Raw genomic sequence first — 23,996 nt, forward strand, 5'->3', positions numbered from 1 at the left:
GGCAGAGGTAAAACGTCACCGTGATCATCACCGCCACCAGCAGCGGGGGCAGGAGGCTGATGGCGGCCACCGGGGTGAACTCTGTGCTCTGCAGCATGGAGTAGCCTGCGGGGAGGAAAGCAAAGGCGAGGGCGCTGCCGCCGCGGCTCTGCAACAGCTCGTTTTCATCACGCGGAGGAGGAAAATATGTGAAGCCGTTAATGAAGCACAGCCCTTTGCAGGGCCGCAATGCACGCTGCACACGAATCCCATCCCAGCAAAGAACCCAGATGCAGGGAGTTATTAAGGGAGCTGCTCGGTTTGGGTTTCAAAGTTAGCTCCATTTATCAAGTGGGGGTTCAGGACACCAGCCTGTGCTAATTGGGCTGGGTGGTGCGTTGTGTGAGACCCCACCCCTGCTACCCAAATGGCTCGGCCACCCTTCAGCGGCTCCAAACGCAGCTTGGGCTCACAGTGAGGGGAGCTGGGGTGGGAACAACAGTGATAAAGCTGAGGCAATGCTTGAAGGGAGTGAATCTCTGTGGGGCTGGGGCTTTGCTGGATCCCTGCGGCACAGGGAGAGCCAGGAGGGTGGGCAACGTGCGGGACCACTGAGCCCAGGGGAGCACCGGGATGCTTGGCACAACACTAGCAGAAAGAAACGTCCTCCCAGTGTTGTCTGCCAGTGTTGGCATCTCCTTCCTTGCCGCGTTACAACCACGACCCCCGTCAACGGAGCAGGCATGGCTGCTTTTGTTTTATTCCTTTTAAACCCCTCTCAGCCTTTGGATCATCGGGGAGGGGGGAGCACACAAAAAAGCCCTAACCCTCGCACAACATATAATTGTCTGATGCTTTGATGTTCGCGATTCCTGGAATAAACATGCTGACTTCAGTAGAGATATTCAAGTAAAATCTTACTCAGAGGTTTTTCTGCCAAGTATAATAACCCAGGGGAAGAGGGATAAGAATCATTCCATAAGCAAAACTCTCGCTGCTTGACCTCAGTGTGTGCAGATCATAATTCAGGTTCTGGAAAAACAGAGCATTTAGCTATTTTCCTTGGCAAATTTCAAAAAATGTGCTGCAGCTAATTTCTGCAAGGCTGTGAAAGCGTTTCTAAAATAGGCATCAGGTTCAAACCACAAGATCAACCTAAACTGATATAAATCAATAACTAACTCAGGAATATGTTTATTTTGGAAAGCGTGAGGCCTGGATATCACCTACTGCTTTAATGGATTTACCCGATGCGTAAGATCCCATCTCTGAAACCCTGAAGAGCGAGAAGATATTTTTAAGGGAGCTGCATGCATGAGTCCTGGAGAGGGGAAGTTCAATTCCTTCGTGAGGATGCCCCTTCCTGACGCAACCCCTTTGATAGGGAAGAGTTCCAGCTCGGCTTAGACCCCTTCCAAAGAGAGCAAATGTAGCTGCTCTGGCGATAACTGCAGGTCCATAAACCCACGCCTTGTCGAGCATCGCTGCGTGGGTCTTTCCATCCCTGCTGAGGGGAGATGGACCTCCAGGGTCAGGCTCAGCCGGCGCGGGGGTGGAGAGGACTCTGCGTGCTCAACTCTACCCAGCATCTCCCCAAGGTGTCCACTGGGGTCCCGCTTGCACGGCTTTAGGAAATGATGCCTCCGTGGCTTAAGAAATCAAGAAATGGGAAAAAAAAAAACCTGCTTGCTTCAGCTGCCAGAGAAGTGTTCAGCTGCATTAGGTATTTCTCTGCTCAGCCCATTGAAGATGACCGTTAAGTTAATACTTAAAATGCAAATGATCCCTTAATGCAGAAGAAAAGGATGTAAACGATGGGGTCTCAGAGTCTGGGGCTTTCCAAGCTGGTCCCACAAAGCAAATCAAAGGGACAATAATTGCTTAAGGCCCGCACGGCGCTCGCTCTGAGTTTCAGCACTTTCCGTGCCGGCTGGCAGGGGGAGGCTGTTGGTGGAAGCCTTCGGTGGGGGTGGCATTTCCAATGAGCCAGTTGTCATTTTTTGTGTGAAATTATATATCCCAGCATCGGCTTTGGGATTTGACTATCTCTCGCTAGAAGTGTGTGTACCTGTTACGTTTGGCATGGCAAGCAGCAAGGAACTGCCAAATTTAGCATTGTTTGCCTTCGTTAAAAGTGGCTTGTTTGTTCAGAGAATTTGCATTTTATGTGATTTTATTTTTTTTTTTCTTTTTTTCCTTGAGTTGCGGGAGAAGCTATGCTGCTGACTTGCAGGTTATGCTTGGGCTCGTTTTCAGCATTTGGTTGCTCTGTAATTATGGAAAATCAGAGGGGTTTCGCTTTGCTTTTGTTATGGGTCAGATTCTTGATGGGCACTTGGATAAACCTGGTCTATTTGGAGTTAGGGAGGTTTGGACAAGCCCCCAAAGGCTTGGGATCTAGCTGGAGGTGTTTCCAAAGTATATGACCCTCCTGACATACAAAACTGAGCTGCTTCTTAGTTTTCCCTCCTTTGGATTTACAGCTCCTGTTGGACCTCCAGCCATCTGCAGAAGCTTCCACAAGTGTGCCAAGCTGCGCTCATGTACGTGTACAGCACCGGGGTGGCTCTGGCTGTCCCTGCCCGGGGGGAAATGCCGCTGTGGAAATCCCCAGGAGAGCGGCAAGGGAGGCACCGCCATGTGCCCAGCCCCGCGCCCCAGCACCACCACCTTTTTGGGAGGCAGCCATGGCGGACGCCAGCTGTTCCCGTGGGTGTGCCGGGGCAGGATTTGCTCCGGTGCAATTTATTTAAAGCTTTTAGAGCGTTGACTCATGCTGGGTTACATCAGCTGCTGGGTTCCCCGGTTGATTCGCCCTACGCTGAAGGGCACAGCCTACCGAGAGATACGGTGGATTTTCCATCGCCCGATGTTTCCAGACCAAGGCTGGAGGCATTTCTGGGAGGGATGGTTTAGCTACAGACAAAATACTGGGCTCGGTAACGGGGTACAAACTTTTATATAGGGAGGTCAAAGAAGATGCATTGCATCTCCTACTCTGTTGGAAATATCTCATTAGCGTTGGGTGCTTCTCCCCCCATAAATAACATTAACAAAAGTACTCACCATTGGTGTGGTTTTCGAAGATCAGTTTATCGTTGCACTCCTGCTCGTCCACGCAGCCGCAGATGTAGATGATCCCGTCCTCGCTGGGCTGATGGGTCATGATGCAGCGCGAGGTGTTGTAGTTGGGGACCATGAGGTTTTCGATGGGGCGGTGGGGGTTGTGGCAGAGCGTGCTGATCCTGATGCTCTCGTTGTCCTGCCTCCTGCGTGTGCCAAACGAACCGACAAAACATTAGTCTAGCGGCTCAGCCTTTGTGTCACTTGCCTGTCATCTTAAACTTGGTTTTAAGATCATTGTTTTTAAGCCGTGTAAGACTTGTTTGCAGCGGCTCTGGTGTAATTCTAATTATATGTGCTTTGGAGGGGCTTTATTATAAGCCCTTCATTTCTTCTAAATGGTGAAAAGAGAAATGTTTAGCACGTGCCAATAGCAGGATGTGAGCCAGAGACTTCTCTTGTTTCCAGTAGATAGTTCACCAGTTTATAATCACGCTTTGGATCGGGTAGTGCCAACCCTACGGCTGAGTGTCTTGCGTGATGTCTGGGGCAAAATCCCTCCTTCACCAATACCAGCTGCTAGGCCAGCAGGTCTGGGGCCTGTATGGTCCTAAGGTAACCCTCCAAAACGAGGGTCCCACCTCGTCCATCACCTCTGCTGCAATACAAGTCATAATATCTCTGCCTCGGGAGGGGCTGGGGGTCTCCCCTGCCCAAATACAGGGGAGAGGTGGGGGATGTGAGGGGCTGAAATGCCTGCTCACCAGCGACCGCTTGGCTCGTGCTTCCCTCCTGCTCCTCTCAACCTATGTGTGCAGGTGGAGCCCATAAGCGCCATCTCGTCCCCGGGCTCTCTCTGGGCTAATTGCTGGTTGTTGCTCCCTGTCCTTGCAGAACCATTTGCTCCTGCCTCCGGTGACCTGCAGGAGCAGAGCCCTTCAGCCGCTGGTTGGGGCTATTTCTAGAAATTACTTGACCTTTGGAGCTGCCAAATTATAACGTGAAGGTGATACGACTCCCAGACCATGGGTCCGTGTCTGCGTTTATACCATGGCTTCAGGCACCAAGCAGCTATGGGTGAAACCTGCTGTGTCAGCCGGTGATGTCCCACTCCTCACCAGGTCTGAGGCTCGGCACAGCCAGGGGTGCGATGGCAAATAAGCCCTATCTCTTCCTTATTTCCTTGTAGGTAATTAAGAGGGAGGTAAAAGTGTAATTTCTTGGCATTTCTAGAGAACTTGTTCTTTGTTTCAGAAAGAAAGTACAGACCTGCTTTTTTTTTTTTTCTTTTTTTAATTGCTGTGTATTTCTTCAGCCCCATGTAACAACCCCTGTGCCATAATATCAGCTAGGGGAGACTGAGATGTCCCTCCCCCTTGCTGAGGGACAGGAGCTGGGGGGGTGAAGACTTCCCAAGAGATTTTTCCCTTTCTGGAGTGATGATGCAAAATATCCCAGTGGATGCAAATATCCCAGTGCCCGTGTCGCACTTGGCTGTGCACAAGCGTTCAGCAAGGGCAGTGAGAACAGGTGAAATATTTCAGGGCTTATTACCAAAAGGTCTCATTCATGAAACTCCAGTTACTCACTTGGATGTGGCTCGTAGCACCAGGTCTAGCTCCACAGCACTGATGTCCTTAGAGCTTTTTTAACCACCAGTGCTCAGTAGCCACGTTAGGTCCTTCTCACATGCCATGTTTTTTTTTACTCAGCAACACTTCCATCGGGCTCCCGTTAAAGCCGTGGAAATGTGTCACATGCAGAGCAAAAGGGTAGGTTTAGCTCTGGTTGTCGTCTGATTCCTCAAGCACAGGGCGCTTGTCTTGCTGGAAAACTCCAGCTCTCCCAATGGATCTGAGCAGTGTTGGCTCAACAGAAGGGAGCTTGGCAAGAAGGTCCAGCACAGCGGTGTCCCAGTGCGTGGGAGCTCCCTTCTTTTGCTGCGCGGTGGAGTCGTCCTTGTTAGACCCATGGCTTTATCTCCACCCACTGTTTACCAGGTTGGGTGGGCAAAGAGGTTTGGGGAGCAAACAGTGGAGATCCTCAAAAACTGGGATGCCCAGATGGATTTAGGAATGGCCAAACATGAACTCGGTTATGTCCCTTTGTGTGGCAAATGGTGGCAGCTGAAAGGAGCTGGAGCTTGGAGGTGGGATTTGGAGACAGCTGTTGGTGTCATGATGGAGCCTCTTGCCCTTGGAAAGCTGGAACAGAGCTAATGCAGGCTGCTGGCACGGCACACGAGACGCACTGGGCAGCTTGGGGCCAGGCAGCTCCTGCCCTGCCAGCACCACCAGGGAAACGCAACCTGGGATGCAGCCCTTCTCCTGTGGGGAGCGTTGCAGCATTGAAGGAAATTACAACTGGTAACAATTTTTCCAGGGACACCTCCACTTCCCGACCTAGCGGTGCAAAGTGGAAGGGTGAAAGTATGGAGAGGTTTCATGATGCCTTTGGGGTCCGTTGGGAAGTCAGAAATAAAAGCAGGGGGAAGAACCCAAATTTGTCATCCTCTTCCTGGTACAGGGCATGGAGAATCCCTTGGCTTCAGTGTTCCCTCTGCCTTCTTGGGTTTCCCAAGTAACTCATCAGAGGAACTTCCAGCTGAAGAGTCCCAGGAGGGTGCGATCCCTCCTCCATGGGCTGCCCAGGCTGGGCACACTGGAGGACATGAGCACGTTGCTCATGACCGTGGGGCTGAAGCTGCTGCTGTGACTGTGGTACCCATGCAGGACAAGTCCAGATGATCCAAATATGCCCTTGCAAGTGAGCAATGGCCAGCGAGGCTGGCTTGGAGGTGAGCCCTGCCTGCAGGGATCTCAGTCTCAGGATGGGTCTTAGGATGGGGTGGGAGATGCTGGGAGATGGCTGTGGGGCTGGCAGGTTATTCATGACCCCGCAGCTGCCTTACCCCATCTGATATGGTGCAACCCCATCCCATGCCATAGGATTGCTTTCCTGGCATGGGGATTTATGCTGCAGGGGTCATCTTGCTTTTTCTTGTATGTGTAGGCTGTCAATGGGCAAACCCAGTGAGATGCTGGATTGCCTACCCAGGATTTAAGGTGGCTTCTCCATGTGTGTGTAGGAGAATTTGGGGCAGGGGGTGGATTTTGTTTGGGTTTCTTGTTGGTTTTGTGTTTTGGGTTTTTTTTAAGTCCATAATGCAACAATTATGTTGAGGCAAACTCCTACTGAAAGCGGGGCATACAGCATTCACACTAATTAGCAGGTTGAGATAAAGCCTAGCGATAAGTGCTTGGCTGGCTTTCACTTTGGCAGCCAAATTAAAAGGGAAGGAGGAGAAAATCACTCTGGGCAGACCCCAGATGGATGTTTTTTTTAGTTTTGCTCATGGGGACCGAAAAAGCTGGGGGAGGCACTCTTCTGGGCAAATGATGTGGCGTATGCTTGGCCTGAAGTGCAAGATTATGTTTCCTTTCCAGGCCTCTCCAGGAGAAGCAGAAAAGGGCTTTTCCCAGGGGATGGGAAGGAGGTGGGTTAAACCCAGTGGGCTAAACCCCAGTTTGGTGCCAGGTCAGGTGTTCATGTGCCCCATGGGGACAGACCCCGGCTGCGCTCCTGCATGTGAACCGTGGTTTCACCAGCCTGATGCAGGAGGACATCATGGATTTGGGGGTCAGGGCTGCTGGTGTTGCCCAATGGGTTCAGCCTGTAATACTAAATTCAGGGGTTTATGGGGGTTTAGATGTCCCGCAGCAACTGCCACACTTTGTGTCAGGCACTTAAATGCTTAATTTATTTAGAAAATAAACTGGTACTTATTATAGGGCAAACCACATAATTTTTTACTGCTAATTGTAATTTTGATTATCATGGAGTCAAAGGGAGAGGAAGAGAAAGTCCTGAATTATTTTAATGGACAATAATTCAAGTGCAGGGGTAGATACACGTGCATTCCCATCAGCTGCCGCCTGCGAACCCTTTTCCTCCCGTGTCCCCCCTTGTCAAGAGGATTGCCGCTTACCATATGGCCACGCAGATCTCGTAGGGGTCCTCGCAGTAGGAGTTGAGGTTGCAGTTGCTGTAGCACACCTTCTCCTCGCAGGCCGGCAGCGTGGAGTCGCACCACTTGCACAGGTTGGTCTTCAGGCTGCGGCGGGCGCTGGCACTGCAGGCTGTGGGGCAGAGAGGTGGTGGAGGGTGAATGTGGCTGTGCTTGCCCAGAGTGGGGAAAAATAACCACCTTTTTCAGCAATTCGCACAACCATTGGAGAAGGAGCCTGAGTTGTCCATATTTCTACATGCATTTGTTTATAGCTTTTATTTTGCTCCATTTCTTGGTCAAACGTGCTTTGGATTATGCCAAAGCCTAGAGGAGATGGAGGGATGCTGGCGGTGTGGAGGGAGGTCCTGCCAGACGAGAGGCTTGCAAAAAAAAGAATGGCGTGTTCCCTCTGTGTTTCCCATGTCGTTTATCATCAAGGGGAAGTTTACTTCTTCCTCTACAACCTAGGCTCGGAGTGGCATCTCCCTTCATCCTGAGTGCACACAGTGTCTGAAACGGGACATCTCTGGGACTCTGTGTGCCTGAAGACTTTATTTATTCCCCTCCCTGAGGGGAGAGAGGTGCTGGGGAGGGATGCACGGCCAGGCTGGGGCAGCCTCCTCCTCTCCTGCTGCCTCCTCATCCTCCCTCTGCCCGTTCAACGAGTCCAAGCTGGGGAACGCGTTTGCCACCCTGTCCCCGAGCATCTGTGTTTTTGGCAATAAGTGATGGGCTGAGACTTCCGAGCTCTGGCGCGAGAGGGCTGTTCCCACCCCAGCTCTGCTGCCCGCTCTGCCCCGGCCCAGCGTGAGCTGCTCCCCTGCGCCTGGAGCCCCGGATCCGGCCACAGCAGCCGGAATAGCTGCTGCCCATGTGGAGCTGCTCTGCGCCTATCTCGCAGGCATAAAATTATCTCTATTTTTATACAAAGGATGAACGAACTAGGCTCGGTTAAGGGATAAATCCCAGCTAAATTTAAACTTCCTGTTTTAAGGCTGCTAAACGTCTTTCTTTATTTTATAAAAAAGACACTAAGTGGCTTATACAGAAATAGATATTTATACATTTTTACTTAAATAATACACTCAGGAGCATACAGGTTGGAACCTGAACTGCAGCAGCTGATTTTTTGAAGGTGTGGGTCATCCGTGCCTCTCCCGCTGCCGCTTCCCCGAGCCGCCCAGCAGCGCTGGGTGCTCCTGGCCCCTCTGAAAAGGGCACTTGTGGCTCACTGTGTTCCTGCCACAGCCATTGCAGGGGTTTTCCATCACCAGCTGTTAGTTTGAACAAGAAACAAACTGCAAAATCCCCAACTGTGGCTCGGAAAGCCTCAGCCCCTGCAAGCAAGGCCCTGCTGATGCTGGAGCACATCCACAGGCACCTGTGGGCAACCTGCAGGACCTCTTGCATTCTTGGTGGTCACATCTGTGACCTGCCCATGGCCGAGCCTATGGTCCCTTTCCTTTTTAACGCATGTGCCATCCCAACAGCAAAAAGGGATGTTTAACTTCTCTGCTTCCCAAATTCAGGGCGCTCAGTTGGCTCCGACAGCATCTTGCATGCCTGCTCCGCTTCCCTCACCAGCCCAGACCCCCCTCCACGAGACAGCCATAAAAGAGCTGCTGGAAAGCTCCCCCCCAGAAATAAACCATTTACAAGCTCCAGTGGCCTTGTATGTAGGGCCAAGGTTAACGGCAGAGGGGAAACCTGGCTGCAGAAGAGAAGCCTGTTGCATCTGAAAGCTGGAAGGAGGAAATTTTGGTTTAAATGACCCGTGCGAGGTTTAAAATGCAGCTCAGCAGGGATGGTGTCATGCGAGGCGGTGGGGAAGCTGTGAGTGGAGTGGGTGAGGATGCTGCTCACAACCTCTTGTGCAGCATCCCCCCACCCATGGGGCTGCTCTGGCCTTGCTGGGGCAGCTGGGGATTTTGTGGTTGGCCTCGGCAGACCCAACACCCCGCATCCATCCAAGGATTAGCAACCGAAATCGTGACTTCAGCTGGGATCTGAAGCACTTGCAGCCAGCTCGAGCCACCCTCGCCGCCCTGCCTCGCTCTGCCAGGGCAGGACTTGCAGGATCCTGGGCAAAACTCTCGAAGACAAGAGTTTTGGGGGTGGATGAGGAAGAAGCATTTGCATGAGGCTCTTGATCTACAGCGACAGCCGCCATACTCTACAAACTCCATCAGTGTTATTACAGGGGAACAGAGAATTGAAGGTAAATTGGTTTCTCCACCCCCCCCCCCCAAACCCAGCCCCACCGCGCCCAGGGCTGTGCTCTGGTGGTGTCAATCCCATATCTGTGCTTTCACCTCCTCAGCTCAACCCATCCATGCCCTGGCTCGTGCTGTGCTCTCAGGACGCTTGTGCAGGACCACAGACTCAGCACCATCATGCCCCGGATATTTGGGGGCCCTGCGGAGGAGAAGCAAATGGACAAATCCAGGTTGTAGATGTTGCTGATGCAGAAGAGCGATGGGGTTTGTTATTTATGTATTTATACCCACTGGGTATGTTATTTACTTATTTATATCAAGGGTTTGCTTGAGGTCTTGGAGCAAAATGTCAGCCCCGGCAGTTTTGTACTGGCACGCGTGGTGGGGATCTTGACTTGGCAGTCGTTTGCGCTGCGGAGTGGAGAAGCCAGGGCAGATGAAGGAGTTAAATATGGAAACAAGATCCAGAAATATAGTGGTAACCGGACAAAATTCTTTGGAGACAAATTGTTCTAAACTAGCTCAGGCTGCGATTCTGTTATCTGCTCTGCAAGAAAGGTCAGGGCAGGAATATCTCTTTTTTTTCCTCCCCCTCCTCCTTCTCCTAGGAAGCTGAAAAGAAGAGCACAAAGCCCACTGCAAGTTTCTTCAGGACTTTGTGTCCTTGAACCATTAGCTCGTAGGTACAATTTAACTGCCACATCACTCATCTTGGCCCTGATTAGACCCAGATGAACACTTTCAATATTAATACTCAGATGATTTAATAAAGCTGCACAAGCAGTAAAAGTAACAATACACTTCCATAAAGGGGTTCCAGATGTTGCCAAGGCAAATGCTAAACATCAAAATACAAACTTCAAAAAAAAAAAAAAAAAGGACAAAAAAAAAAAGCTGGATAAGCAAAACTTGGAACAAACTATAAACTAATTAAATGTGAGTTGAGTTTTCCAAAAATAAATTGAAGCCATAAGGATGTGATGTGAGCCAATAAATAGTACAGTTAGTCAAAGTTATTGTGGAATGACAGTTGGAAAGATGGTTTGAAGTCATCGATAGGTGGGCTCACAGGGAGCTTGGCTTCCTATCAATAGGAAGGCTTGTTCTCTTGTGCATGAGAACGGGATCAATTCTTCTGGTATCTATAACTGGGATGCCAGAAAGGTTACTGAGAGAATACGAGACGATTTTCAAGTAGAGGAATAAAGGAAAAACTACACCAAAAGCGCCTGAGTCTCTCCTGCAAGAGCAGCAGGGGTGAAACCACCACCCAAGGACATCGGGATATTTTTTCTTGCGTGTTGGGGCAGCCTTCCAGCCTCTTGTTGCCCGCAGGGCATCCACGCTCTCCGCTTGGCCACCTGCAAGGCCCATTGAAGCACCACCGCCACAGTCAATAACCCATCCTCTTCCCCCATAAGAGTCATCTAAAACAGCGCTCCAAGAGAAGGTCATACCAGTCCCGTCGCTGCAGCCACGGAAGCAGTCAGCTCCCAACAGATGAGCTTTTTGCCCGCTTGCCAGGGGCTCAGCTGCCAACGGTGACTGCAGCTGTAAGAACCCAGTGGGATAAATAGGGCTCTAATTAGCTCGGCTCTACCAATGCAGCCCCAGAAAGCAGGTAGGTCACCCACCACCTAACTTTGGCTCCAGCTTTCTGCACACTGCAGTCCCCAAGGAGGGTGAATCGCTGAGGAGCAAGCCTGGGGTGCACGGAGGTGGAGGCGCGGTGCATTCGTTACAGGGAAGGAGAAGGCGCTTGGTAGCCAAAGCGGTGGCATGGCATGCAATGCACTTTTGCTGCAGGGCAGGACGAGCGGCTTTAGTTCTCAAATATTCTCTTTGGTGTGCTGTCTTGTGACAGCTAAGCACCAGATGGGCTTAAGGAAAAGCGCTTGGTGTGAGATACTAAAGCACTTGCACCCCTCCAGCTCTCCCCCTCCCAGGGTGGAAGGCGACCTTTCACAATTTAAGGGCAATTTACCCAATTTATGCTTTACAGTGAGGTATACACAGAAAAGGGGGGGGGGTATTTCTAAGCACCCCAGGGTGGAGCTGATGCTAACTCAGCAGTTGCAGAGGGCTTCCCAGCTTGTGGCTCCTGCAGCAGCCCTGGGAGCCCTCCGCATCGTCTTTTCCATGCAGGTCAGTCAACCTGTAATCCCCAGGCTTTGCACTCGCAGAGACCGAGGCCTGGGAGATTAGCTGCCGAGCTGTGCGGCTTTCTCTAACCAGCAGCATGCTTAAACGTGGGATTGGGGAGCAGCTGTATCTCACCCCTGCAGCCACGTTGCTCCTGGAAACCCCCGGGTAGGTGCCCTGATGGAAGCCCAGCCTGCGCTGGGACCTGCTTTCCACCTGGGTGGAAAGTCCCTTGTCTGCCGCTGAGTTCAGGATTAGGCTTTGTCTTGGGCTTTCATCCATGGCTAATGACACAATAACAGAGACTCTCATAAAATTATTATGAGAACAAACAAATTCCTTCCCTATTATATACGGTACTTGTTTTTAAGATTAAAACAACAGCAGGGCTGATGGGCTCCGCTCTCTCGCTGACCCATGTGAGAACACTGGGACCTTGGTGTTCTCCGTTGGCAGGTTATTCCCGAGCTGCTTCCTCCACGAAGCAACCCTCAGTGCCATGGATGGGCTACGTCAGGGTAATTCTTATGTCCCTGTTTTCCAGGAGATCCTATGCAGGGTCAGAGGGCCCCGCTGCGGTTGCCCAGCGTCACCTATGTAACAGAGGTCCCAGACTGCCCGCGGTCAGCTCCGGCTTGAGCTAGATCCGATCTGTTGGAAAGCACCCAGTCTCACTGCGGCATCCCGCAGAGCTGCAGGATCTCCCCAGAACTAGACCTCAAGCTGTTGTACTTTTATTTTGGATGGAGCTTGGCTTCCTCCAGCCCAGTCCCATTCTCCAGTGATTGGATCTGGTGCTCCTTTCCGCTGCTAGGTTTTTAGTATCGGGGCCGCTGTTCTCCGTCCGTGTGTTTTACAAACCCTGTATCTTCATCGTTGTAGGAGAAGTAGGGCAGACCAAATGGAGCTGCAAAATCTTATTATCCCATTTTTTGCCCCTGCGAGGCACAAGCCCCCAGCTCCCACAGGAAACCCAGCAGTACTCACACTGCATTGGGTTCAGAGGACCAAGCTCTGCCCTCAGGTATGTGGTCCCACATCGTCCTGCATAATAAATACTGTACTTGGCAGAGTACAGTATGGAGCAAGGAACGAGCCAGTAAAGTTTCCTGGTGAATAAAAAGGGACTGATTTTGATTGCGTTAGACATCGGTGTTTCCTGGTGCCAGAAAGACATGCAGTATACATTTCTGGTTTGCTTGGACCTTCTTCAAACGGGCTGGTAACTGACTTATTCCACCACTTATTTTTCCTTTGTGAAAATATCCCTTTAAATTAAGTGTTTAGCAAATACTGCTTAGTCCCATTACAAAGTAAATTGGGTATGGATCGTACCAGCAGACTTCTCCAATCTCTTTCAGATGCTTAAATTACATCATGATCTAACTTCACCCCAGGGAGAGGCAAGTTCTGCAGAATATTGTCCGTCCTTCTGCTTTGGTAATCTCCGGTGTTTCTTGGGTACCTTTTACAGGTTGTCTACGCGTCGGTGCAATGACTCCGCTTTCGGGGGACTGGGACATTTCACACAGAGGTACCCCAGGGTCGTGCCCCAAGAAAGCTGGCACCGTCTGGGTGAGCTGGATGGCTGGTGCTTCGTGGGGAGGATTTGGCCAGAGTGGTTTCTCTTTGATTTTGGTCAATTGATGTCTGGGCCTGCAGGCAAGGACAGGGAGAGAACACCTGACCCCACGGTCCTCCGTCTGCCCTTGGAACCGCTCGTCTCCTCCATCCGCCGAGACATCCCATCCTGCTCATGTCCGAGGCACTGAAATTAGGTAACCTAATTTTAACCAGGGACCCTTCTCCACCGGCAGCAAGACGCTTCCCCTCCAGGACTTCTCAAGTTTCCTGCTCCAGATTTCATTTTCTTTCCCCCAGAGCTGCTCCTGCCAGGATGATCCATGCTCCATCCCTCCAGGCCCTTGTTTGTCCCGGAGGTCTGGGTGTTGGCGCGGGGTCCGGCCGGTGCCCACCGCCCGTGCGGCAGCGGGGCTGGAGGGGACGCCTGCGACGGGTGGGCTGCACGGGCAATTATTTGCCATATTGTGCTCTCGCTCGTATTTAAAAACAACAACAGCTCCACTGACTCATAGATCCTACGGCCTCTGAGTCATTTTTTATTTCTGGATTTCACTGCTCTGCCCTTTGCAATGAAGGGAGTTGCGTGTGCGCACGCACACACATCAAGTTCACATTTGTTTTTCCCCTATAAAAACAAAACGATTTCCATACCATTAATGAAACAGAAATGATTTGACTTCGCGTACCCTGGCTTTTATTTTCCATTGTATAAACTCTGCAGATGAAATAATGACGGTTGTAAAGTAAACCTCTTTTTTTTTTTTTTTTTTTCTCCTTTCCCTTTCCAGGCAGCCTCTTTTCGAAATAGCAATAGGAGTCACTTACAGACTTGGCTTGCGCTGAGCCTGTAGGAATTAACCCCTTCATCCCCAGCTTTGCTGCTGTTGGTATTTAACCACAGCGTGGGTGAAGGTGGCAGCAGGTCTCCCCTGGGACTAGAAGCAAAGCAGGGGGGCAGAGCAGGCAGGGAAATGCAGGAAAGGAGGAGAAGAGCTGCTCCATGCAAAGCAGCAGAGGGTGCACCCATGGGTTGCTGCTTTCCTGGGAGAGCTGGGGTGCTGGCCCTGCAGAGCCGGAGGTACCTGCACTCCTCCTGCACGCCCCATTTTTTTGGGTGCGATTCAGCACCACCGTTCTGTGTTTAGCCCGGCAGCCGTGTCCTGGGCCGTCTCCCTTCCTGCACGCTCCCCAGGGACCACCAGCGCTGACACCTCAGCGCAAGGTCCTCTCTCATCCACACCGCCTCTGCGGAAAGAATCTGCGGTAAATAATTTAATCACCAAATCTTGCTCTTTCCGTTTACAGGGCCATTACGATTTTACGAAGAATCCAGAGGAAAATTAATAGGGTGAAGTAATACCTTACAGGAGCAGCAGATACAGCTGGAGCTGGTGCCCGAGCATGTGCCTGCCTTGCCCTGCAGGACGGGGTGAGCTGCCCTCCCCACGGGCAGGTGAGCTTTGCTTTTCAATCTACCCTTACCATTACACATGGTCTGCCTGGGCAATCTGTCTGTCTTCAAGGCTTACAAACACGCCACAAGCATTTTTCCTAATCGCATCTCCCCCCAGCATCGGTTCAGACACTTCGCCGATGCCTGGCCCAGGCGGGTTAGTGATACCAGCTGAGATGCTGTTACTCTTCCCAGACTGGGTGATGTGTTTTATATTATTTCTCTTGGATTTATTAAGCATTATGTAACCGGCTAACCAATCCCGCATGCGACGCAATCGTGGCTGATTTCATGTCAGTGGAAAGTCAACAAAAAAAATGTTCTGAAGTGGCTGAACTGAGATTCATTTCCACATGCAAAGCAGTTCCTGGAGGATCTTCCCCATCTCCGGGTGACTACTTTGCATCCAGGCTGTCGTGCAACCCATTAGAAAAAAGTTACGGAAAAGTTGCATGTTGTACATGACCGGGCGTTCTAAGCAAATCCTCTCTGTTTACTTCTCCGCATGAAATGATTAGGGTGAAGTTTATTTTACTTAATTATTTTTAAGTATCTTTGTGGGTTTCTGCTGCTCCTTGAAACATGTTACGCTGGCATATTGTTTCTCTTTTAGCTGGAGAATTCCTTCAAGTGTGAAAATTACTCACCAAAGAAAGTTAGACATTAAAGTTTGAAAGAACAAAGCAAGCCAGCCCTGCAGTCCTGAGGTCCCGAAGCCCAGCAGGACCCAGCCCAAGGTGACGGGGCGGATGGTCTGCCCTTGCTCAGTTTCGGAAGGACTATAAGTACCTGGTGAGGCAAAAACTCTACCCCCATTAGGCTCTGAACTCAGGCTCTGTCAGGAGCACTCTTCTTTCTGGTGTTACAGACAACATCCTTCCCATTAATACCAGTGTGCACCCTGAGATGTTGAGCTGGGGATGGAGGAACAGGGAATGGATAAAGCACAGACCTAGTGGCCCTGTACCATTCTGTTTGTTTCCCTCAGTGTCTTTGAAACTTTCAGCAATGTCTGAAAATGCTGTGTGTATTTCTGAATCCATTTTATCAAGGCACTTAACCTTCACTGAAACTTCTGTAAAGCTGGTGGCTGGGGAGACACCTGGTTGCACGTTATTTGCATTATTTTTCAGTAAGCCCCTATAGCACCCAAGCACCTGCTTCACCCAGGCAAGTAGCTAAGTCTGAGTTAAGCTGAATTAGGCCTGCCTGGGCTGATGGATCATGTAACAGCATTTGCTGCTTGCCAGGCTGCAATTTGAACATAAAGTTGGCACCAAGCTGTCATTCCAGGGGCAGGTGATGCGTTGTGAAGGGTCAGGTCAGGACAGCCCTGAAGGCGATGCTGGTGGGCAAGTTCACAGCTCCATGTGGGTGTCATCACTGCACGTAGCCTTGTGCCGACTCACTAGATGAGCAAAGTTGTCCTAAAACCAGGAGGGAACCCACAAGCTAGGGCTTTGTCTGCCATTCTGGAGGCTCGCTTATGCCCCCAGGAGATGAGCAGCAACAAGGTCTGCAGGAGCACTCGATGCCCTACAGCCCTCATTGAAAAGGCGGCCCAAGGCAGGGTTGAAGGTTAGCACAGGAGTCCCTCAAGTCGCACAGGACAGCATCTTAACACTGGGTTTTTCTGCTCCTTAAGTGCCGAGTGTGTGCTGGCTGTTGTGGGTTGTTGTATAATTACGGCCGGTACCTCCAGAGCCATTACCACACCAGGCAAAGGCTGCCCTGGCAGACAAAAGCAGTTGTGAGTTTGCCCGGTAATAACAGTACTTATCCCATTAAGCATTTGGCAGCCGCTGGTTAAGTACTGAAAGTCAAACGTGAGGAGCTACGGCACAAATGAAGGCTCGCGACCATTCTATGTCTGAAGGTGCAACACAAGATCTTGGCTGGCAACAAGTCCCTTCCATTGCACCTATTCCCCTTATTCCTTTCTCTTTTGTATCCTTTGCTGTTCTTCCCACCCTTCCCAGGCACTGGAAAAGCCCTGAGAGAGCAAGCTAAGCTGGCAGTGTAACCTGAACAACAAGTTTGGTGTCTGGGAGGTGAAAACCCCCCACAGCTGAGAGTCAGACCAAGGAAAAACCATATCTACACCCAGTCCTGCATGGTTACCTCCACCAGCACCTCACCACGGCCCCCCCACCACAGCAAATCCCACCAGCCCAGACAGCAGGTGAGGGGAATGTGCCATTTCTGCTGGCAGATGGGAAGCACAGCAATTCATTCAATGTCTCAGGAGGGGAAAACTGCTGAGGACAACGCTCATAAGCAATTTTAGTATCTCAGCCAGCGCTTCTGCTTATCTGGGGCTTTGCAGGGTAAAGCAATGCATTAGTGTATGCCATGGCGTGGTGTGTGTAGGCTGATGGTGGGGTTTGCAGAGGGCTAAGCTAGCACATCCCCTGTGGAAAATGCCTTCTGATGAATGGGGATTCATTCACACACTGTATTCTCAGAGGGCTCTTGACATTTCAGCCCTTTGAAGAGTGCTTTGCAGTGATCCGGTCTTGACTGAACCCTGGTCTTAAAAATGAGTCCCTTCTTGCCACCTCCCACGCTGCTTGGGAGAAGGAGTCACAGCCTGGCTACACACGGGTGGTTTGAACTCTTCTTGTCCCAGGTCGTTGCAGAAATTGCTGAGGATTCAACAGCACTTGCAGGTCTGGGAGCTGAATGGCAGGAGGTAAGAGTCAGCTGGCTCCATAATGCTGTTGCCATCATTTTTGATGGTCCTGTTTCTCCAGAGCCATCAACAGCGTCTACTACATCTGGTTTATTTAACTGCAGCTTCTGCATCTCATTCTCAGGCAGACCCAGCAGAGACGAGTCCCTCTCTATGCAGAAAAAGCAGCAGCAATGAACATAACAGCAAAGGCAAGGGAGCTGCAGGTCACTCGCAGACCTCACTGTGTCTTGACTACCTCAATCCAAGTAAAACTACTGCACAGTAGTGTTTTGGTTTTTTTTTTACTATTATCATATTATACTCTGGAATTCAGCTTTATGTATGTTTTTCAGGCTTTGCAGGAATCCTGGGTCTCCGTGAATAGATGGAAGTGACATTTAAAGATATTATCCAAATAGGTAAACACGTCAGAAACATTATCTGGGTCACATTTGGGCAACAGGGTTTGCTCTGTTTTGAGTGCAAATGGTTTACTGATGATTTAGATGAACTTCCTGAGGAGCGTTTGAAATTCCTGGCACACGTTCGATTTACCATCTGCTAGAAGGACTTTGATGAACCCACAAAGAGACATTAGGCTGGAGCTGCTCTTCATATCTAGGGTGGACTTTTCGTGATTGAGCAGTTTGTATTTTTTTTGTGTTTGTATGATTTTGATTCCTGAGGAGGAGCAAGGCTTGCAGGGGACTGTGCGATGAGCCGCCGGGGCACAGATGCTCTGTTAATTCTCTGTCGATGTGCTGTCATCAAGTGGTTCCAGTGCTGCCTGTTCTTTATGTCTGGTAGAATTATTATGTAGAGTTGAGTTTTGCCCTCATTTAGACCAGATCTAACAGTAATTAAGTAATTTGTGCTGTCAGAGGGAACTTGAACTTGAGGCTAGCCTGGATTACAGGGACTAAAAACTTTCTCATTTTTCCTAAAGTGTCCCACATTTAGCATGCAAATAGATGATGTGTGCTTCTCTTTCATTTCTTTCTTGATCTCTTAAAAAAATACCTTTTAAGAAGCTTGTGTTGTAACCTACCAAAAAGCACTGCCCAATAGGGTTGAATTCAACTTGAATATTTTCCATTTTTCTGAAGCAGAAGAGAGCTATGGCAGGAGGGCAGAGGGAGCAGGTTTCTGGAAAGGAATTTAAGGAAGAAATTCTTTACAATGAAGGTGGTGAAACACTGGAACGGGTTGCCCAGAGAGGTAGTGGAGGCCCCATCCCTGGAAACGTTCAAGGCCAGGTTGGATGGGGCTCTGAGCAACCTGATCTAGTTAGCGGTGTCCCTGCTCACTGCAGGGGGGTTGGGCTAGATGGCCTCTAGGGGTCCCTTCCAACCCAAAACATTCTATGATTCTATGAATTTTTGCAGGAGTGGGACCAAGAGTCCTGCTTACAGGGCCTGAAGTGCTTTTTCTCCACACATGAAAGTAACGGGAGCTTGAGTGTCTGCATGATGCTTCTCCAGAGATCCCTCTTGCTGGAGAAGGAAAGGGCTCCCACATGTCCCAGCCCCTCAGCAGAGCTGCAGCACAGCTCCAGGGAGCCTCGGTGGCTGGAGGGGACAACGTGCAGGGGGCAAAGCTGCTCCTCCAGCATGGAGGAACGGACAAAGAAGGGCATGTTCTCTGTTCACCATCTCCTGCTCTGAGATCTCATCATTTTGCAGTAGTGCATTGCCTTTTCAACTCCGCGTCCTGCCCCAGGATACCTCCTGAGACGTGCCGTGGTCTGAACATTGCTGAGCAGCACTTCTGCCCAAGCCGCAGCCCATTGCAGAGGGAATCGCCCCGGCAAGGGTGAAAGGGAAGCTTGTGCTGCTTGGGCCACTCTTTTACAAACAGGTGAGCCCAGGGCAAACATGCAAAACGAGAGTAAGCGTGTGCCGGGGAGATCTCACCCCCAGGCAAATATCCTGTGCCTCTGGTGGGAACGTCTGTGGCCGTTTTCTACCACCACCGAGTGCCTTTTGACATCTTAAAGACATGGCAGGAACTGAGCTCCCAGGGGATCCATTGGTCTTATTTCTGTGGACACTTGTGCCCTGGGTCTATTTGAAGAAGGATGATTCATTCAGCTGCTCGTTGCTCATGGCTCTGTGTGTCACTTCCTATTGTAAGAAGAAGGGTCTTGTTCGCTATCGTGGACTGGTTGAGGCTAATTTTGGGATAGATCTGGCATGGAAAAAATGCTTTATGCAGCAAGACAGCGGCTCATTCAGTTTCTTCCATGCTGGATGCTGGTGTTCGAAGTCTCCCAGGCAGGAGGTTTTATCAAACAGCATCAGGCAGATGTTCCTCACCGTGTCCCAGCTGTGTTGGTTGGTGACCTGCTCTGTCAAACACTTGTCAGGGGACATGGGCATTCATTCTGCACAGGTGGCATTTTATTAAATGATCCACCTGAAAACAGCAGTGCATCTTTTTAAAGAAATATCTATACCCGTAATAGTTGTAAAGACCCCAGAAGGACTTGTAGTCAAGGCAGTCCCAAGAAGTGTTCCCTGGGAAGGGGTCTGAGTTCCTGATTTTGCAGGAAAACAAGAAATTTTTCTCTGAATTCCCAGCACCAGGCACAGTATGAATTCACATTGGCAGCATCATTTTTCTGATGAGGTGCATGGTGCGCCAAGGACACAGTCAAGCTGTCTGGTTTGGGATGGCTGAAGTGAGGAGGGATCCCTTATCAAAACCTCAGGCTTTTGCATTGTTGAGCTAAGGAAAAGGCCCCCCTTAGCGGTGTAACAACCATCGGGCCAGAAACTTCAGCAGATGTCTCTGGGCCTCCCAGAAGCAAAGATACAAGAAATGTATGTTGTTCCCAGAGGGAACATCTTCACAGAGGTGTTGGGGGAACTGAAAAGATTAGGAAATGCTCAGATATTGGGGCAAGGAGGTGCCTTATCAATGATCAGATCACATCAGTCAGTGTCACTTCAGGTGATTGTTTCAGGGCTCAGCCTTGCCTGAACCCTGGACCAGGGCAGTAAGCCAGCCCTGTTTGCTGGCTGCCATGCTTGCTGGCACAAGCTCATCAGCGCTGCTTTGCATGCAGGGCACGTATTAGGGTGCCATGGTCCTGGAGGCATGGACTCTCCAGCTCCCAGGCATGGTCAGAGGACTTGCCATCATACATTGCAAGGGGAGAACAACGGCTCTTTGCAGGCTGAGTGAAGGTGGGCAGGCTTTTCCTTCAGATACCTTCAGGCCTTATCAGCACTGACGTTGGAGCTAGGGTGGAAGCTGCTGGGGATGGCTTTCTTTGGACCTCTGCTTATCCAGAAAAGCTGGAGTTTTGGACCTGGTGGAGAGTGAGTGACATGGAGCTGAAGGGAACGTCTCCGTCGACAGCACGGCGAGGCGAGAGGTCTTGCCACAGGGCCCAGGCACAGCATGCCCAGTGCGAAGCTGCTTCAACCACTTCCAGAGTCGTGGCCAAGGCGTGGGTTGAACTGGAGCGCAGGGCTCGGCAAAGTTGAAAACGTTTTTTTTTTTTTTTTTTTTTTAAATTATTTTAATCCTGAGTCCAGCTGTAAGTAATCCTGCCTAGTCAAGGGGTAACACTTGGGCTGAGGCATATCCTTGGAGCCGCTAGAATCCATGTGGTCCCTCTGTCCAGTGCAGACCGGCAGGCTGCGGTGCACAGCTGGACACATGAATTGCCCCAAGGTCGGGATGCATTTGCTGTAGTATAAATCAGCTGTCGTTTGTCAGGCGTGTTCCTGGCTTATCAATGGGAAGCAAAACACTGCAGTGGAACAGCTCGGTGGAAGGGTAGGTCCTGGAGTGGCGTAACTGGTGGGAGTGTGGGCTGCAGAGGGGACTGCACGATAAGCAGGCTCTCCCGCTGCTCCCGAAAGCTTGACAGCTCCCAGCAGCTGGCAGGGGAGTTTCAGCCCTACACGGGCTGTAACAAATAGATGAACCAACTGACAAACCAGAAACACGACTCTGATGGACCTCACAGATCCTTTCCGGAGGCAGGATCACAATGGTCGGCTCTGAACTCAGGGATGTGCACGTGAGCAGGGCCAAGGCAGCTTTCAGCCACCCCTTCATTTCCCCCTGGAGGTCCCTAGGGAAATGTTATCCCACAGCTGGGGTCCGGCACGGAGATAACGTAGCTGTAATCCCCAGGTTTGATAAGGCAGGCAGGCAGCCATCAGTGGCGTTATCTCCCCTCTGCGTGGAGGCCCCTTCCAGCGTGAGGCTTGCACTTGGCAGGCAGCGTTCAACGCTGGATGCGAAAAGAGCGAAGTGTGGGGGAGCTGCTGATTTCGTCTCTGTGGTGGGACCGGGTTTTTTTTTTTTTTAATAAAAAGATCAGATGTTGCGCTTCCTTGAAAACAGGACAATCTATGGGAGAGTTCATTAGTTTATGGCAAGTTGCAACGCTGTGGAGCCCAGCTGAAAGCAAATGTTATTGCAAAGAGTTATCACTAAGGGGAGAGGAAAATAATGTCCTGAGGAAATAAACTCGACGGAGCAAAACATTACAAAGCTGTGGAGGACAGGCGGTAGAGTTGAATACTTTCTCAGAATAAAAGCCCCCAGTCACCTGTTTTTAATGCCAGTGTTTGCTTTCTGCATATTCAGTGAATACGTGGGATGCATCTGTTCAGGACTCCATCTCTAATGGGAGTAACAAGTATCACGATTGCAGCTGGCTGAACTTTTTTACTGCTAGTACACAAAAATGTCTTTGTGACCATCACCAAATAGTGATAACACCAGTAAAACACCAGTAAAAATCAGTGGGTGTTTTGTTTTGTTTTTTAGAAAATGGTATGTTTTAATTTCAAGTTCCATGGAATTATATTTCAAGAAGGACTTTCCTCCACAAAGTCCCCCCACTACAATACAGATCTGAGCAGCTTTAGTGATGACCAGCCTGCCTCAAGCCTGAGCGAAGCTGGAGATGCAAGGGGAGAGGAGATGCCCGCTTTCACAACCTGACATAGCGGTACACTGCCAGCTTTCCTAGCCTCCAGTTAGTCTAACTTCCACCAAGGGCTGCAACTGTAGTATTAGGTTTGGAGAAGTGTAAAGGTGAATTCAAAATAATCCATCACTCACCGTGCTGAGTCTCATGCCCCTTGCAATGCTGCAGAGGACTCTGGGTTTGGATTGCCAGTGTTTATCTTGTGCTTTCCTCTTTTGTTTCCTAACTGGAGAATTTGTGGCAGCTTTGTTCTTATTTAGCTGCGTGGTAGGATGCACAAGTTTCTCCTCAGGCAGTGGGATGCTGTGCCTGCTCCCAACCCAGCTACCTGCACACAGCCAGCGTGGGGGCCCTTGCAGCCTCTTGGGTTGTTTTGAGGGTGATAATTTCTTCCTTGGTGTTTTGGCTGTCTTAAAACAACACCAAAGCCGAATAGTGTGCTACTTGAGAGAGACTGTCATAACTAACCCTGCAGCCATGTGTCCTGGGGTGGGCAGCATCCACCTCCATGAGCTGCATAGCCTGGGAGAAGAGGTCTGCTCTGCTGCTCTGGGCCAGCCTTGGACCTGCAAAGCCCCTTCCTGCAAATGGGTGTATTTGCCTGTGAAACAGAGGATGGAGGGTGGCTCCTCCTTCATCCTCTTCCTTCCCTTGTCCCCTCACCAGCTCAGGTTTCACCCCGCATTCCTGAATTCTGTGTGCATTGGTGTTGGGGGTGCAATCCCCATAGCTCCCCTGCCCGAGGAGTGGGCTGGCGTTTCGGTGGCAGTACGACCCCTGGTTTCAACTCTGGTGACCTTAGAAATAAGAGGCTGACTTTTTGAATGAGCTGCCTGAGGAGCCTGGGATAGGTCAGAGATTTCTTGAGTAGATCAAAAGCCAGAGATGTTTTTCTGGCAGCCCCGGAGCTCCCTGTCATGATTTATGAATTATATATGCTCTATATGTTTAGCTGAAGAGGCTCACTGGGGGAACAGGGTTTGTGCAAGCAGGAAAGAGCATGTGGCTTCAGAGAGACGCTATCTACCAAAAGATACCCCTCGAATGCGCTCTCTGCGGAGCCATGGAAGCGCCTTGCGGGACCATGGCAGAGGGAGCCCAGGAGACTCACAGCAAAAAATGTCAGGATAACTTTGTGGGCCAGCATTTTAATGGGAGACCGAGTTATGGGGAAGCAGACCCAAACCCCAGGAGCTGGGAGCTCTGGACTCGGGGCATCAGATCTGCAACCTTCCCTCATTTCACAAATCCTCTTTCTCTTTCTTTGAAGCTTCAGTGGATCCCACGGGGTACAGCTCTCCCTTGGGAAGTGCTACATGCCCTGGCAGAGTTTGAGTTTCACGTCCTCTTTTGGAGGTTGGATGCCCCACGGCGCTCTGCCGGGCTCTGGGGGCTCCTCGTGCAGTTGTGGTGCTTTTCCCTCCTCTCTGTGAGATGAGGTTTTGCTCAGCCCCATGCTCGCGTGGCCTGACCTGAGCCCCATTCCTGACAGACAGAGCACAAGGGAGACTTTCCCAATTCTGATGTAAAACAGGCCAGGAAAACTCCTAATTATTAACTTTAAGGCCAGAGTGTTTCCATGTGCACAATACAGTAATCCCTATATCATGTCCGTAACTTCTAGGTTATAGTCTACCGAGTGGATAGTCTTGTAGGCATTGAAGGCTTTTGAGCAAGAAAAATCCCACCACATCCTGAGCCTGAGTAATTACCTGCCGGAACCACTTTACTGTGTTGTGCTCTAACACAAAAGCGCCTGGTTTCAGCTTCCAGCTTGTAAATCTTGTTTTTCCTCTGTCCCATAGGAGAGGAAGCCCTCTGCCAGAAAGCATCTCTCCGGGACCTGGTTATAGATGATGACTAGCTCACCTCCCAGCTCTCTCCTGGCCAAACTAAAGACACTGCAAGCCTTCAGCACCCCC

General features: G+C 50.5%; 1 protein-coding gene across 1 annotated transcript in view; it reads right to left on the bottom strand.

Moving 5' to 3' along the window:
- The window catches only part of LOC104128099 (TGF-beta receptor type-2-like), a 39,851-nt gene that overhangs the window by 8,218 nt on the left and 7,637 nt on the right, over positions 1 to 23,996 (bottom strand). The window contains 3 exon segments of the mRNA XM_035896302.1: positions 1 to 253; positions 3,047 to 3,248; positions 7,031 to 7,181. The exon segment at positions 1 to 253 is cut by the window's left edge and continues 54 nt beyond it. Coding sequence (XP_035752195.1) covers positions 1 to 253; positions 3,047 to 3,248; positions 7,031 to 7,181 — 606 coding nt within the window.

The sequence above is a fragment of the Egretta garzetta genome, unplaced genomic scaffold (genome assembly GCF_000687185.1).
Source record: "Egretta garzetta isolate BGI_Z169 unplaced genomic scaffold, ASM68718v1 scaffold326, whole genome shotgun sequence".
Taxonomy (NCBI): Eukaryota; Metazoa; Chordata; class Aves; order Pelecaniformes; family Ardeidae; genus Egretta; species Egretta garzetta.